The sequence below is a fragment of the Myxine glutinosa genome, chromosome 1 (genome assembly GCF_964187855.1).
Source record: "Myxine glutinosa chromosome 1, kmMyxGlut1.1, whole genome shotgun sequence".
Lineage (NCBI taxonomy): Eukaryota > Metazoa > Chordata > Myxini > Myxiniformes > Myxinidae > Myxine > Myxine glutinosa.
The window spans coordinates 153,065,534-153,083,237 of record NC_136261.1 but is presented as its reverse complement, the minus strand read 5'-3'; the positions used below and the strand labels follow the sequence as shown (position 1 = coordinate 153,083,237).

The following is a 17,704-nucleotide window of genomic DNA, read 5'->3' as shown; positions in this document are numbered from 1 at the left end:
GGTTAGTGGGGAGGCGAAAAGGGAAACTTAACGGTTTTCAGTTCTCACTGTTCCACCTGCTCAATTAATTTTAACTAACTAAAGAGTTCATAGACCACCTTGCACCATGCAGTCATGATAAACAAGGGCATGGGCGGGGTCTATGAGCAGCAAATTTGATTGATCGTGAGAACGTAAAAAGCCGTAATATTTTGTTCAATTACTGCTTTTTGTATTTATTTTTGTATTTTTGGAAGGGGTTTGAAAGTGCCAAAAAGGCGATTTGTGTTCTGCAGTCCTCAAGTATATTGTTACGGATCTCTCCGTCGGCCTCTTTTCCCCTTATCGAGGGGGGATTAATCCCCTCGTCTATGACTGACCGACGTGGTCCTGAAGTTGCCCAAGCTTCCTCCGGAGAGGCAGGTGCGCAACCTCGTTCGCGACCGCGGACAGATGTTAATGGCCGAGCGGTTTAAGCAACCGCGGCACGAACCATAGCAGGTAACTGACCCGATTCTGAAACGTTGGCCAAAATCGCGCCACAGGTTTTCAATGGGGAAATCACAAAGACGACCGGACGAGCATGAAGAAGAAGAACGAAGGTAGGAAATACAAATATGATTTATTACTAACTATTATTTACACAATCAAAAGAACCAAGGAGAAGGAAAGATAATAAAACAAAGACAGAAAGAATGGAAGGACCAGAAGACACAGTGCAATTACTAGCTTACCTATTCAGTCTTACTTAACCCCAGGACTAGACAAAAGACAGACGACGGTCAGACTCACACGAATGGGAAATGAAGGCAGGAACGAATGGCGGGAAGGAGAGGAAGGTTCAACTGGAACCGGAGCACGGTCGGGCCGAGAGTGAGCAGCCGCCGCCCCTTCTCGATCGGTTTCGCACGGCGGCGTTCCTTCGCGGCCACGGTCGAAACTGCCGTCAAAGCTCAAAGCTGCGGTGGTTAAAGCTGCGGTTGTTCAAAGCTCATGGGACATCCCTCTCTCCTCTCCTGGATCACGCAGCTCCTCTCTCATCTCCTGGATCACGCAGCTCTTGTGGGGGCGTTCCGCTGCGGGTTATAAAGGCCACACCCTCGAACCTTCGCGAACCTCCCCGATCGTTCTCTCTCCGCCCTCTCAAGCCAAACCCCTCGTGCTTGGTTGGTTGGCAAGGGCTCTCCTGGCTCCACCCTCTGATGACGAGGTGGAGACACGCCTTTCTTCTCCGAGCTGGAGCACATGGCAATGGCGGCAAATGCAGAAAACCACCCAATGCAGTTGGCAATGGAGGCTTTGGGATATGGAAAGGAACTATCTTATGTCATCTGATGCAATGCAGTGTCAACAGAGCCTTAAACTACATAGAATAAGGAGATAACTATTTAGAAGGATATATGATTTGCTACGTGCATGTATATGGATTAATTAGGAGGACGACCTTTGACCTTTACACTACGGAGGGTGATATTTACAACAAGATTCATGACACTTACAACAATAAAAAAAAACACAGGATTCTCAAATCCGCAACACTGCACCCTCATCCTCTAGGCACGTCCTCGGGCCTATAAAACTTTAACTTTAGTGTGACACGTAGGTGTAGTTCCCTCTACATTTAACCTGACCCTGAGTGTGACAGTTTAAAAACACAAATAAGTATGTCCCCCTGCTGCATTGCACCCTGCCTAACAGATTTACGCCCACAGCTAACCGAATTGCGGAATTGTCTTCAAACTATACATGAACGGTGGGGAGCATTATTTACAATTGACGCTAATGGTATTTACAAAACTAACCCAGGACCTGTGATTGTTCTTTTGGGGGGGGGGGGGGGGGTGGGAGACAGCCTGCGCTGCATCGACGCACCGGCACCAAAAAATCAGCACCATAAAGCACCAAAAAACGCACCAGTCAGTGCACAGTCACCACAGTTCATAATAAACAACCCTGCTGGTGGTCTTGCTCTTCGGCTCCCTCTGCTGGCCAATGTTCTTCCTGATGTTGTCTTTCTTCATGTTCTTGCTGGCGGCCTATTTGGACATAATAAAATGAACAATGCACAAACGTGTCCGTATTTTATTTATGGCCCACAGGGGCCGACTATGAGTGGTTCACCTGTGTGGCATAGGTGCCATGTTACCGAGGTCCGCCAGCAGGATCTCGGGCCATCATGGCCGGTTCCAGCAGAGAGGCCATGCCCCAACCCGTGGGGTCCATGAGTGGTGCTCAGCCACAGACATGTGGTCCATTAGTGGTGCATCGATGCAAGAAGCTGGTTGCGGGGGTTCTGGCACACAATGGCAGACTCCCGCACGCTCCCCTCGGTGCCCAGAGAGCACGATCCATGGGTCGGGGAAGGAAGACAGAGAGGACAGGTGAGTGAGGGGTAAGGTCACAAGGGTACACATCAATAGAGGCAATGCAAGGTGAGGTGCGTCTGGAGACTGAGCGGAGAAAAGCTCGTCCCTACCGTATGTCACCCCCCCCCCCCCCCCCCCAGTTACCTGTTCTACCCTTGCCCCTTACCCCATATTTACAATTCGTCTCTACCGTCACGTCTTCCCCATATTTCCCCTAATACCAAATTCGTCACAATCCCTCTAACCAAATTTGCCATCACCAATTCATCATCAATCCTCATAGGGAGGGAGAGATGGAACATCAGCACAATGTCACACCCACGTCATGATGCGTCTCACATTCCAAACATTTGCACAAAAATAACAAAACCAACAAACCATGGCATGGTGGGGAGCACCGTCGTTAACTCAGGTGAGTGGATGTAGATGGTGCAAGGAGATTTCAATCCTAACTATCCTCTAAATGACATTAATACACTTTACACTACCCGGGGTCTTTCCCTGCCAATCCATTGGCCAATCTTACTCTATGCGGTTTTAAGAACCAAATTCCCATTGACCAAGCTGTGGTGCTTCATCAATTAGGGGTCTCACTCCCCCGATTCAACTCCCTGTGCCTTTGCACAATTTCAGGACTGGGTCGTGTGGCTCTCCCAGCAGGTCTACCCACCTGCACACCTCCACCACTGCAGTTGCCTCCGGGCTTACCTGCTCCTTTCCCTAACCTATCTAACTGGGAAGGCCCTCTGGCGCTCTCCCCACTCGGTGCCCTCTCTGGCACTGGGCTACCCGGGTCCGTCCTCCGGATCCTCGGGCCCCATCCACAACTCTAACGGCTCCCAGAGTCCACCTGCGGCCTCACCTGGTGGACATCCTCACAGTGCTGGAGTGCCCATTTAACTACACACACTAACAGGCCACACGCCCAGCCATTTCCACGACACTAATGCACCCATCCAAACACCATTCTTCCACACGCACCACAGATGCCAATATCCAACCACAATTTACCTACTCCCTCTACCTAACTCTTAAACTACCCTCCCCGGGTATTCGTGATGGGGTCCATCCTCCCCATCCACTGCCTTCGCACCATCCACTCCACTCCACAGTTTCCACCATACTCACTCCACACCATCCATTCCATACTCCATATATTCCATACTCCATGTATTCCACACACCCATTCTCCATACACCTGTATTTGCACACCTGTGCCATCACACCTGGTGCTTCCTGCACCCTCCTTCCTCCAAAGCTCCTTCAATCACTCAATACAATGCACAACCACAATCGTTCCTCATGCACTGCTCCATACACTTCCACGCTCAATACAACTCACAATCACAATTATTCACTCATACACTGTGTTGTGGAAATTAATCAAGTCCACAACTTTGTCCCATAGGTAGGTTTAATCACAATCAGATCTTTGGCATCATCCTGTAAAATACAATCATGCAATAGATATCAGGATCTTGGCATCATATAGGAAGGATCGATAATATTAGTCAATGCAAGCAAGCCTAGAATATGTGCGGGTACGTACCATTCAAGACTACATGTCATAGTAAAATGTCACAGGAGTGGCTCAGCGTCGCGGACGTCCGAGGTCTTATAGACGCCCCTCAGTGGTTTAAGTGAGCATCACTCCTGGGTTCAACTTTGATACATTTTCACTACATTCTCCCCGCCGTTAGAACTACACTGCCGCTAGGCAGGAATCAAGCGTGCGTCAGCATTAATTGATTGGGGATGTCATTCCATGTCAGTCGGTCCACCCGTAGCGGTCAGGGTGGCGAATTACCCTGCCAGCACGTGTCCGGAAACTACCGGGTACGGCATCCCCAAGCCCGGAGTCCCCTGCTTCCGAGTAGCCGCTGGAGGCAGGTGTCGGAGGGGGCACCTCAGAGCCTTCAGGCTGGGGTGTATTTGACGAAGGAAGGGACGGTAGAAGTTCCATAGAGGAAGCTTCGGGAGAGTCCATAGACTCGTAGATCGGTTCGTCGATATCCCTATAAGGGTCGATGACCCCACATGGGGCGAGATGGCGTACGGAGACAGTGGACTCGCGTCCATCTGCCGTCATCACACGAGCATGCTCGGGATTAGCCTGGAGTACCTGCACCTTATCCACTAAGGGGTCGTACTTGCTTGTGCGAACCGCACGTTTGAGATAAGCCGGCCCCGGCTCAGCGAGCCAACTGGGTAAAGATCGGATACTACCCGAGCTTCTCGGGTGGTGGAACAGTCTTTTGTGAGGAGTCTGGTTGGTGGCCGTACATAGTAGAGCCCTGATCGAGTTCAGCGCCGCAGGTAGCGACCAAGCCCATTTATCGAGGCCCCGGCCGAGGGTCCTGAGGCTTAGCATGACGTCCCTCCATATAATCCCATTGAAGCGTTCGACCTGCCCATTCGCCTGGGGTCTGTACGGTGTGGTGTAACGTGAAGCGACATTATTTTGGAGCAAGTAACCTCTCACTTCCTGAGACAGGAACACCGCACCCCGATCGGTATGCACGTAGGCCAGATACCCAAACATAGAAAACAAATTCTGCAGGCACCGTATGACCGTGGCAGCCGTCATATCCACACACGTGTAAGCAAAAGGGAATCGCGAGTACTCATCAACAATAGTGAGCAGATAACGAGAGTTACCCGACACCGGCAGCGGCCCTTTGAAATCCATTGCCAATCTCTCCCACGGTCTAGTAGCCCTAACCAGTGTCCCCATAGGAGGGTTGTAAAAACGCGGTTTGAGTTCCGCACATATAGCGCAGTCGCGGCAGATCCGGCGGATGTCCTCAATCGAGTACGGCAGATTACCACTACGCACAAAATGAGCGAAACGCGTCACCCCAGGATGACACATAGTGCCGTGCAAAGTGCGCAGACCCTCCAGAGTTATGATACCTGCGCACGTAGCCGGCCTCGATAAGGCGTCGGCGGCCAGGTTATCCTTCCCCGGGCGATATTTGATGGTGTAGCAGAAGTCGGCGAGTTCGATACGCCAGCGAGTGATTTTCTCATTCTTAATGCGTTGAGCATGTAAGGTGTCGTACATGAACGCTACGCTTTGTTGGTCCGTGATGATTTGGAAGCATCGCCCGAGTAAGTACGGTCGCCATCGCGGAATCGACTCGACGATCGCGTACGCTTCCTTTTCGACAGACGAATGCCTCCGCTCAGCGGAGGTGAGAGTCCGCGAAAAGAAAGCCACAGGGCGCCCCCCCTGGGAGAGTGTCGCCGCTATTGCATGATCCGAGGCATCACTTTCTAAGACGAAAGATTCGCTCTCGTCGATCGTCGCCACAGCGGCGCCAGCGATGTCGGCCTTAAGGCCCCCAAAGGCTGCCAAGGTGGCTGGGCTCATGGGGAACGTGTCGCAGGCCACAAGAGGGCGGAGTTTCGTGGAGAAATTTTGCACCCACTTAGAATAATGGGCGAACAGCCCGAGAGCACGCTTCAGTGAAGCTCGATCGCTAGGCGGAGCCATATCGAGCAAAGGTCGCAGACGCTCCTTATCTGGAGCGACAGAGCCATGGGTCACGGTGTACCCCAGAAGATCTATCGTGCGTAGAGAGTAACGACACTTAGCCTCATTCATGGTTAGGCGATACCTCTGCGCGACCTCGAGGAAACGCTTCAGATTAGCATCATGATGCCCCTGGTCATACCCATAAACCGTAAGATTGTCCAGATATACAAAGACATCTGTCAAGTTCTCCTTAGTAATGAGGTCGTCCATAGCCCTCTGAAAACAGGCGACCACGTTCGTCACCCCAAAAGGTAGTCGGGGGAACTGGTATAACCTTTGACCCGATTCAAAGGCGGTATAGATGCGATCAGCCCTAGAGATGGGGATCTGATGATACGCACTACGCAGATCGAGAGTGCTGTAGACTGAGTACTGGGCCACCTGTCGTACCAGCGCGTCCATCCCCGGTAAGGGGTAGGAGTCCAGCTGTGTAAAGCGATTAATCGTCTGTGAATAGTCGATTACCATGCGTCGGCGATGCGCCTCACTTCGCACCACCAAGACCTGGGCCCGCCACGGCGACCGGCTGGGTTCTATAATACCTTCTTTTAAGAGCTGGGCCATTTCTTCCGCAATGAATTGCGCGTCTGCTCGTGAGTAGCACCGTGATTTTACTGCTACAGGAGTGCAGTCAGTGGTCAGGTTGGGGAACAGCGAAAGAGGCTCAATTTCCATTTTCGCGAGTGCACACACAGCAAGCGTGTCAGTCCCACCGAATTCCATTTCCAGACGTCCATGTCGTTTAAGAAAATCGTGTCCTAACAATGTCAGCACATAAAGCAGGTAAAACCATGAGATGTACATCTGGAAACATGCGTCCCTTTATCACAAGCTTCAATCGACATTCCCCTTTTGTGCTGAGCCTAAGCCCTTGGGAGGCCATAAAGATCTGTCGTGTTGTCCCGAGGACCGGCCACCCATGTTTACACACCAGTCGATGATCGATAAAACTATCCGTAGACCCCGTGTCGACTAAAGCCCGCGCAAAAATGCCTTCGACCATGAGTGGAATAATGGCCTGAGCAAGGCCGGAAGATCCGGCAGGTATTGAGCCATCCGAGCGAGAAGATCGCGCCTCGCGTGTGGATCCCACGCCGGCTGCAGTTTTCCGGTCGTTTGAGCAGCCTCCGGAGGGCACTCGTGTCAAACGCATAGTTGGTCGTGCCAAAGCAGGAGCTTGTAGTCCGTACGAGCTGCCGTCAGATGGCGCTCATGTCACGCGAGAAGGATCGCAGCCAACTGTAGTTTCACGTGCTGAAGCAAGAGCGTGTAGTTCGTATGAGCTGCCGTCGGATGGCGCTCGTGTCACGTGCATTGTTTGCCGCGCCAAAGCAGGAGCTTGTCGATCGTATGAGTAGCCTTCGGAGGGCGTTCGGATTCCAGTCAAGGACGGTCGCTCCACGGTCGGTCGTGTTCGCGCCACTTGTTTAGGCGGCCCGATGTATCTCACCAAGGTCGAGCGTGCAGCCAGGGGCCCACGAGGAGGAGGACCGCTCATCAAAGCCGGGGGAGGCGCTCCGCTCTGTGCTCGGTCCGTTGGCTCGGCGATAAGCCCATTCAAGGTCGCGCGAGTTCATGTGCCCCGCGTGGTCTTTCGGCAGACTTTTGCAAAATGTCCTTTAGTCGAACACAAATGGCATATTGCTTCCCGAGCCGGACACGCCGACCTGGGATGCTGTCGATTGCCACAGAAGTAACACGTAGCGTTTCGTACAGGCTTTGGCCTGGCCGCCGTAGCTGCCGCCAAGCCGGAATCCGAGTCCACCTCGGGAGCGGCCAGGGGGCTCCGCTAGCGTGGTCGAGTCCGCTCCCGTATCCTCGGCGGTAGCCCTCTCCGGTCGCGCGAGTTGAGAAGTCCCCGCAACGACCCGTGTGTGGTCATAGGCGGTAGATTGTTCCCGGGCCTCAGTGTAGACGTGTGCCACCCGTAGAGCCTCCGTGAACGTCAGGTCAGCTGTATCTAAAAGTCTTAGCCTCAGTCGATCCCAGAGAAAAGCATCTCGGACAAGATCATCCTGGACTTGCTCGTGAGTGCGTACCTCTTGAGTACTGTCCGCAAGTAGTTGTCGCAGCTCCTGGGCGAAGTGATCTATTGACTCAGTGGGCTGTTGACGCCACGATGAGAGCAGATACCTGGTGTACACCACATTCCGTTTCTTAATGTAAATTCGCTTTAGCTCTGCCACAGCGGTATTGTACGTCGTACATCGTTCAATGCTCCTGTAGACGTGGTGGTCCACTTTAGTCTGCAGCACGTCCAGTTTCGTTTCAGCAGTGGGAACGGTATCCTGGGCTCTGAACTGGTTCTCCAGTGACTTGAGCCAGTGAGTTAACTCCGAGCCCGAATCCACAGCTTGTGGGTCGGCGCTGAATGTCGGTACATGGATCATCTTGTGTCCCGCCATTTCCGTAGATCTTGATTGTGATTAAATGTTGTGGAAATTAATCAAGGCCACAACTTTGTCCCATATGTAGGTTTAATCACAATCAGATCTTTGGCATCATCCTGTAAAATACAATCATGCAATAGATATCAGGATCTTGGCATCATATAGGAAGGATCGATAATATTAGTCAATGCAAGCAAGCCTAGAATATGTGCGGGTACGTACCATTCAAGACTACATGTCAAAGTAAAATGTCACAGGAGTGGCTCAGCATCGCGGACGTCCGAGGTCTTATAGACGCCCCTCGGTGGTTTAAGTGAGCATCACTCCTGGGTTCAACTTTGATACATTTTCACTAAACACTGCTCAATACACTTTCGATCCTCAAACACACGGCATCATCTGATCTGACTACTCCCCTCTGAAACCCGCGCTTCCCCGTCGCCCCTTTAAACTATTACGCTCCCTTGTTGTTATAATCCAACTACCCTCTCTATGTCCCCACTACCTGTCCAATGTCGCTACTTAAATCTTCAGTTACCTATGGTCAATCTCTAGGTCCCTATACATTATCCAAACCCTCCCTCGGCGAGCTTACACTGCCATAAACCCCATAGCTATTGCTCATGTGCCCCGTATGTGAGGGATGGCAGAGTTGCCATCCCACCACATCGGGCATCTCCCACTATCAATTTTGCCATCAAATTCAAACCAATCAAAATTTTGTCATGAATTTTTTTTTTCATCACTAATTCCCTATCCCTACCAAATGTCCTTTAACTCGAGCCTTGGTGCGTCGTTACCTCATTAAAACTCGGCTTCGCAAAGCCGAGCAATGATTTCGGGTGGTTTGGTCGCCTGCAGGTTGAATCCATCCGGCATTCGGTGCAAGGGAGGCGGCTTGGTGGGGCCGAGATTCCACGCACCATCTCGGCGCGGCACCTTTCGGTCCCCGGCCCGATGGCTCAATCTCGCCCGGTCGGAACCCCGCCCCCGCCAGGGGGCACCGTTCCGCTTCCGCTTACCCGCCCTTGAACCGGACCGGTCGCCTTGCCCGGCTCGGCGCGGACTCGACCGTGCGGGGCGGAGCCAGGCCCGAATCGGCAACAATGCTTCCAAGAGAAGCGACGCGGCACCGACCCGCGCCGGGCCTCGCATCCAACAAAGCACACCGCGCCCGAGTGCTCGCCTCGGCTATCCGTCGCCCTAACTGCTAACCCGGTTAACGTCGATGCTTCACTTGCATGCTCACACCAGGCGACCCTTTCCACACTCACAAAACCCGGTGTCTCGGCGCCTCCAGTGCATCCCACACACTCCGTCCATTCCACCACCGCACTCCCTGTTCACACCACACCTCTCGCGCACACTCGCCGTTCGCACACTTTCTTAACACACCTCGCGCACCGTCTTGCGCACTCTCCCTCGGTACGTACTCCGTACCACTCATGGGGGTGCACTCTTGCATCCACCCACTCACGCGCTCCGATGTGCCCTGCCGCACACGCGCCACAACCAACTCAGGTGTGCTCCCTCGCACACTCTCGCCGTCCATTCCAAACGTGCATCCTCGCACCCGCTCCTCCACCAACTCACTCTCCGTGTCACTCTCACCCTCGCACGTACACTCCGTATCGCTCTCACTCCGTGTCACACTCTGTACACCCCGACGTGCATTCCCGCTCGTACTTGGTTTTACCCCCACACTTTATAACACGCTCACTCTTTGACGCACACTTTTTCCTCACACGCGTGCCATTTCCACTCACACAGCGCCCAACGGACCTTCCACAAACGCCCGGGTGCCATATTGACCCCAATCGCGTGACAATTCTCTTCGCGCCAAACATCCTCTTACAAAATCTCCCCGCACAACTCACCTGGGTGCTTCTTCTTCTTCGCTCCAACACCTGCAAACTTTCATTTGGGTTAATAAGCACAGCATCATGATGTGAGCACGGACTTTGAGCAATTTCCATTCCTTTCTCCAATTGTTGCTCTTCTAAGTCCCCGGTCTCTACAATTTCAATTCCCACTACTTTTTCTTTAACGACCGCTGGCTTTATTAAACTTCCCTCTACTTCAGCGGTCGCCGGCTGCCCCATACCCCGGGTCGCGATCTCTACACCCGTCATTTTACCCACTCTTTCCTCCGCCTCACCCAACCAGCGCTTCTCGACCTGCTTTACCTCATTGTGCACCCTTGGGACCCTCTCGCCCATCCTGCGGTCAATGTCCCTCTCCGCTTCCCTTACCTCGTATGCGGCTCTGTCCCTCGCCAGTCCCTCAGTTATTTCTTTAATTTGGTTTCCCAATTGCTCCCTTTGGATATCTATTTTAACATCTATTTCTTTACTTTGCACCACGAAGCATGCCCTGATTTGCGCCATGAAGGCTTGCATGTCGCCCACCCCCATCTGCACAGCAGGCGAGGCCACCGCGCGCGGCGCCATTTTGTGCGCCTGAAACCTCGTGCGTGAGGGCGCCATCTTGTGTACCTGATACCCCCTCAACCACATCCTCATTTCTCTCCTCCTCCATCATTACTCCCACCTCCTCCCTGGGGTCCTGGGTTGATTCTAACCCCTCTTCTAACTCTATCCCCACCGGCATCCGATCGCCTTGACCATCCATGGCACGATTTTAAATTTAGGATGTTAAATAAAATTGTGGGCCACTCGTAATTTGAGCGCGCTTCAGGTCCGAATCTCGCTCCTGGCACCAATTGTTACGGATCTCTTCGTCGGCCTCTTTTCCCCTTATCGAGGAGGGATTAATCCCCTCGTCTATGACTGACCGACGTGGTCCTGAAGTTGCCCAAGCTCCCTCCGAAGAGGCAGGTGCGCAACCTCGTTCGTGACCGCGGACAGATGTTAATTGCCAAGCGGTTTAGCAACTGCGGCACGAACCATTAGCAGGTAACTGACCCGATTCTGAAACGTTGGCCAAAATCGCGCCACAGGTTTTCAATGGGGAAATCACAAAGACGACCGGACGAGCATGAAGAAGAAGAACGAAGGTAGGAAATACAAATATGATTTATTACTAACTATTATTTACACAATCAAAAGAACCAAGGAGAAGGAAAGATAATAAAATAAAGACAGAAAGAATGGAAGGACCAGAAGACAGTGCAATTACTAGCTTACCTATTCAGTCTTACTTAACCCCAGGACTAGACAAAAGACAGACGACGGTCAGACTCACACGAATGGGAAATGAAGGCAGGAACGAATGGCGGGAAGGAGAGGAAGGTTCAACTGGAACCGGAGCACGGTCGGGCCGGGAGTGAGCAGCCGCCGCCCCTTCTCGATCGGTTTCGCACGGCGGCGTTCCTTCGCGGCCACGGTCGAAACTGCCGTCAAAGCTCAAAGCTGCGGTGGTTGAAGCTGCGGTGGTTCAAAGCTCATGGGACATCCCTCTCTCCTCTCCTGGATCACGCAGCTCTTCTCTCATCTCCTGGATCACGCAGCTCTTGTGGGGGCGTTCCGCTGCGGGTTATATAGGCCACACCCTCGAACCTTCGCGAACCTCCCCGATCGTTCTCTCTCCGCCCTCTCAAGCCAAACCCCTCGTGCTTGGTTGGTCGGCAAGGGCTCTCCTGGCTCCACCCTCTGATGACGAGGTGGAGACACGCCTTTCTTCTCCGAGCTGGAGCACATGGCAATGGCGGCAAATGCAGAAAACCGCCCAATGCAGTTGGCAATGGAGGCTTTGGGATATGGAAGGGAACTATCTTATGTCATCTGATGCAATGCAGTGTCAACTAGTGGGAACAGAGCCTCAAAACTACATAGAATAAGGAGATAACTATTTAGAAGGATATATGATTTGCTACGTGCATGTATATGGATTAACTCGGAGGACGATCTTTGACCTTTACACTACGGAGGGTGATATTTACAATAAGATTCATGACACACAACAATAAAAAAAAACACAGGATTCTCAAATCCGCAACAATATAATTAAATCGTACTAAATTATGCAACTTGTTGTCCGTCTGTCTGACCGCGATACGTTCGGTCATTACTTCCAATGCAATCTCAACCAAACTTGACAGAAGGACTAAGGGTCACAATATGGAGGTTGTAGCGACTTCATTTGCCCCCACCCCTCCCCATGGGGGCTTTCTGTCCTGGGCAAAATCTGTGTTAAGGTGTATATCCGTGTTAGGATAGCTAATCATGGCGTTTTTCCAAGGCCGCTTCTAATAGCAAAAGTAATAACAACACTAATGACAATAGCATGAAATTGTTATTACAAAATATTGTTAGTTCTCTTCGCCACCCTTAATCCCCTTGTCAAGGGGGGATTAATCCCCTTGTCTTTCTGTGCTTGGTGGAACCGAGACTTGAGACATCCCTCTCGGACACACGCGGAGTAGGGTTTCTGGACCACTTCTCGCTCGTACCTAATTCCCCGCGCTGCCCTGGGAGCGACGAAACAATCCTCGCACGAACCACGTGTGGTTTGAGTACGCCCAGCGGATTGCGTACAAGTGGTCCGCACAGTTACTTAGATGTTGGAACCCGATTAGAGCGGTTCTACCCGTACCACGCTTAGCCAATCGAAGAAACCACAGAAACGGTCGAATCAGGAAGAAAGAAAGAAAGAACAAAGGGTTTAATTATTTCCCACACATATATACAATGTTCAGGGACACAGAGACACAGAGTAGCCTTAAACAATCTTAACTTATCCCTTGGACAACGGGCCCGTCTCACACTCAGACAGGGAATTGCAGATGGGTAGCTGGTCAGCCCACGCGTCGATGTGGTCGTCCAGAGACGGCCTCCGTCCGGCTCTCCACGGCCCGGCACGTCCCGCGAAGATGGTGGCAGGCGAAGGTAGGGACTCGTAGCGCATCTCCCGAACAAAGCAGATGATGGGGCGGAACGGCAAAGGGCGGACTTTAGCGTGGCTGGCGGTTACTCATCCGTTCTCACTCGCGCGTCTCAGAATGCACTGTATTCGGTTCAAGCACGTCTGGCTGCGCCCGCGTATCTGTACCGTTCTCGTGCAGGTGCGTGAAGTTCATCAACTGCCGCGAGTCCTCCTTTGCTCTCGGCTTTCCCGCGCGTCCTTTATCTTTCTCTCTCGCAGCAAGTCCTGTCGAGGGCTTTCGCGCAGCGGGTTTTATAGCTACGCCCCCCGAACCTTCTGGAACACTCTCGATCATTCTCGCCACGCCCTGTGAAGCAACGCCGCCGTCACCACCTCTGAGCTCTGATTGGCGGCTCGTGCTTACCGTCATCGCTTCTGCCGCTCCGCCTCGGTCCTCCTGACCTTCCGAGCCTGCCTAGTGTTACTCGCCCAAAATGAACCCAATGTTGACGCAAAAAGGGGCATGAGGCTTCGGGTAGCTGGAAAGTCGGTGACAGTAGGGCCTATTCTCTTGGCTCTACTCAACGCAGAACTAACAAAGGAAAAGGACTAAGCTTACAAATACTAAGACATAACTGTACTATCGCGAGGCTACATGTTGCTTGTGTGACTAACTATGGGGGGCAAATTTTAACCTTTATTAGGCTCACTTTACAGACTCAAAACCGCAACAATATTATTAATACTAATAATATCCACCCTACCCAAAGGGTTTTTTCTCCTTGGACAAACGAACACCGTGTTATGTATAAATAGCCTATCGTGGCATTTTGTGGCGGCACTCCTACCAGAAGTAAAACACATTATAAACCACAAACATGTATGATTACCTTTTGAAACAGTTGCTACTGCTGTTTAGCACTAAACTGAAAGGGAGAAAATCCAGGATGTGTTCAGTTGCCAAGCAACGAGCTAGCACTTGCCAAGCCAGCCATTCCTTGTCAACGTTTTCGAATGGAGTGTTTGCTTGGATGCTTTAAACCACTTGGCAAGCTCTCTATAAGAAACTTGGTAACTGAATAAATACATCCCCGACGTTCTTGAGGCCCGAGCCTAGATCTACTGTGATCTATATACCCCATGATAATCTCATGACCCTTCCGACTCCTCCCATATGGAGTGGGTGTACTAGCTTAAATAAAATTAAGATTTTAAAGGTTGTAGAAAAAAATTCGGAAGTTTACCACCGTTGATGCAGCATCATTTACACCAACGTATTTAGCGCGTTACATTAGTCATTCATGCCTGTTATTTGTCCTTTATGACGTCCTTAAAAACAACAAGTTTCCTGTTTGGAATGATTTTCAATTTTGTTTAACTGCTGGACAGGCAGAAAGAGTATAACAAGAATGACTGCACTGTGAGCACAACGTGGGACACAAATTATATATTTTTTGCTCCTCGGTCCACTCAACTCCCTCATCCTTGCTGTTGAGGATATTGTACAATTCATCTCTGAGGGTCTTCATGGTTTGATTCAATATCAATTATGAGCATGACAGACAGCTGGGTCTGGTTTCCGGCAACTAGAACACCTACTCTCTACAGGAGTGGCAGGAAGGGTCATATGTTATTATCCTCTTTGGGTATATAGATTACAATAGATCTAGGCACGGGCCTGAAGCACGTCGAAGGTTACCAAGTGTTGAGTTGTCAAGTTTTTTGTAGAGCGCTCGCCAAGTGGCTTAAGCATTCAAGTAAGCACTCCATTAAAAACCATTGATAAAGGAACAGATGACTTGGCAAGCGTTAGCTCGTTGCTTGGCAACTGAACACATCCTGGGTTTCCTCCCTTTCAGATTAGTGTTATTTCAGGCAATGAAAAAAACCATTCCCTTATGGCTCAGCTTACATTATTTAATCCGTCTCATTAACCTTCGGCTATGTCTGTCCGTGTTCCCAAACTTTTTGTTCATAAAAAACCTGTATGTGGTCATTTGAGGTAGCCATCAGGTACATGTGAATTGGTTTTAAAAACCTGGTAACAGGCCGGTTGGGAAACACACATTTAACATGAATATATGGGGCCGTTCAAAAATTACGTAAATATATTTTTGGGGGATGCATGCACGGGTTTCATTAAGCCTTACTAATTATTTAACACTTGACCCAAACAAAGCCAATGGAAATCTGACGCAACAAAGCAGGACGGTGTATAATCAGCAGAGGCCTACATGCGTAATGTGTTTGGCCTACCAGAAATCAAGATGGCGGCCATATCATTTTGTCTTGGTGACATTGCCTCAAACAGGGAACCATGATTGTCATGGGGCCCGCAAGGCTAACCCCCGCTCTAGCGGGGAAAATGGCCTTAAAACGATCATTCATTCATTATGGCGGATGGGGTCAAGCAATAGATGTGGGTGTGGTCTGGCAGCTGTCCGACCAATGGGTGCACATTTCAAAAATCGACCCCCAACAAGAACCCCATCAGCAACAACGCAAAATCTCTTGGTCGCAGGTAAAAAATATCTCACCCCTCTCTGCACATGAGCAATTGGGACGAATTCAGAGAAAGTACTGTTAAACAGCGGGTTCGTTTTCCGATTCGCCATGTGGCAGCATGTATCCCAAGTTTCTAATTGGAGGACAACTTGCAGGGTGAAATGAACATGAACCTATATCTTGTTGGAGATATTAACCAATCTTAATAACTACATCGGGGTGTCTTCGAAGAAATAAAGCACCACACAAAGAGGTTCATTGTGTTTAAGAACATGCGGAACTAATCGTGTGCTCTGTGTATGATTTGTACAGGTTCCGGCAGGTGGTGGTGAAAGACTGCATTCAACAAGTCCTAACAGAACAGCTGGCAGAGAAACAGTATAATGCAGAGGAAACACCTGTATTAACCCAGCAGCTGGTGCAAGTGATCCGAGAGAAAGTGAAAAGTAAGTTTGTGTTTATTGGTTGTGGGGATGAAGAAGGGGAGGGTTGTTTCTAGAAAGCTCTTGTTATCCAAGAGAAACCTAACCCCCTGTTAACAATGCATTCTCATAGGATGTAAAACATTATGAGAATTATCACGTACACTTTGGCTCATCCACTTATATGTGGTTAGTACCGTCTCTTCAGTTATTTGGACCGCCATTGATCAGTTGTTGGGAATAGCCCATTTGGTTTGAAATCCTTTTTGAGGATATTTAACGCTCATTATAAAATTCACCTCCTCGCCGGTGAAAAACCTCGGGTTTCATCTTGATTGGGACCCGGGTGAGGCAAGGTGCCCGCCCGATCGGCCACGGGTGTTCCAAATTGAGCTTGGTATAGGAGTGCGAGCGTCTCAACCATTTGGCCGACATTTAAAAAAAAAAAAAAACACCTTTAGAGGCCATTTTTCCCCGCAAAGCGGGGGTTGGCCTTTTTCGGGGACCGTGGTTGTTGTTGTTTTTGTTGGTTCCCTTTTTGAAGCAATGTTTTACGGCCGGATGCCCTTCCTGCCGCCAACCCTTTTTGTCGCCTTTTATGACAAGCAGGGAATTACCAGTGAACTGGTACTCAATTAGCCGACCTCGGAAGGATGACAGGCCGAGTCAACCCCCCCTGGTGTTAATTCAGCGATCGACCGGGATTCGAACCCAGGATCCTAGGATCCTAAGCTGGCACCCTAACCGCTAGCCCAACACCAGGCCGACATAATCCCTGTAAAAAAGACTTTCCATCTAAGGAAAGGTAGCTTTTGGTACAAGCTTGCCATTTATTTTGCCAGGTGGGAAGAAAATGGGGGAGAAGGAGAAATACTGTGAAATGTTATAAAAAAAGAGTAGACAACTGAGGAGAAAACTTTGACTAGCATCATGAAAACTACTTACCTGGATGGCAAAGCTCGTGTTCTTGGATAGTTATACAGTAGAAAAGCCAATTTTGTTTCCATGAAAACATTTGGTGCTGGGTTCTCCTTTCTTATGCAGCACAAGGCTGTGGGGTAGCGCTCACCTAATCATCTGTGCAGCTGATGCAATGCCCCCTGAAAGTTATAGCAGGTATACATAGGGAATTTGTTCATGGTGCCGGCGATAACTTGCCTTTTCTTCACGAAGGAGACCGTGGGATCTTTACTAATGCTGGAAAACAGGACGTCCAGTTTAACGTCCATCCAAGCGACTGCCTGCGAAAGCCAATTGATGAATCGCCCTGCCTGTGGCACACTGGGGTGACCGTTTATAGTTGGGCCGAGGTTCGAATCCAAACAAGACAGCTTAGGGCTTAGGCTAATATGAAATAAAATACCTTAAATGGTGATTGATACACCTTGGAGAGAAAACAAGTTGACATTTCGGGCCTTACCCTTCATGCAGAATCTGGTTTTGGTAAAGATACAAGTAGCAAGAGAGAATGATATATTTCTGAGGGAAGGATAAAAGTGAGAGGTGACACGCCATTTCCCAGCGTGGATGTTTTATGAGCTGTTGGAGATCCGGTATATGAGGAGTGCTGACGGTCGCATTAAGAGAATGAAATAAAGTAGTGGAACTTTGGAATTTGGTTAGGTTCCCGGCTTTACAAATTAATTAACTCAATCACTGTGTAATGGGATTTGTTAGCCC

At 50.3% G+C, this 17,704-nt stretch overlaps 1 protein-coding gene across 1 annotated transcript in view; it reads left to right on the top strand.

Annotated features, from left to right (window-relative positions):
• Positions 1-17,704, top strand: part of DYNLT2B (dynein light chain Tctex-type 2B) — a 33,924-nt gene that overhangs the window by 11,985 nt on the left and 4,235 nt on the right. The window contains exon 2 of the mRNA XM_068120307.2: positions 15,915-16,048. Within this exon, the coding sequence (XP_067976408.2) occupies positions 15,915-16,048 (134 nt within the window). The remainder of the gene's footprint in view (positions 1-15,914; positions 16,049-17,704) is intronic.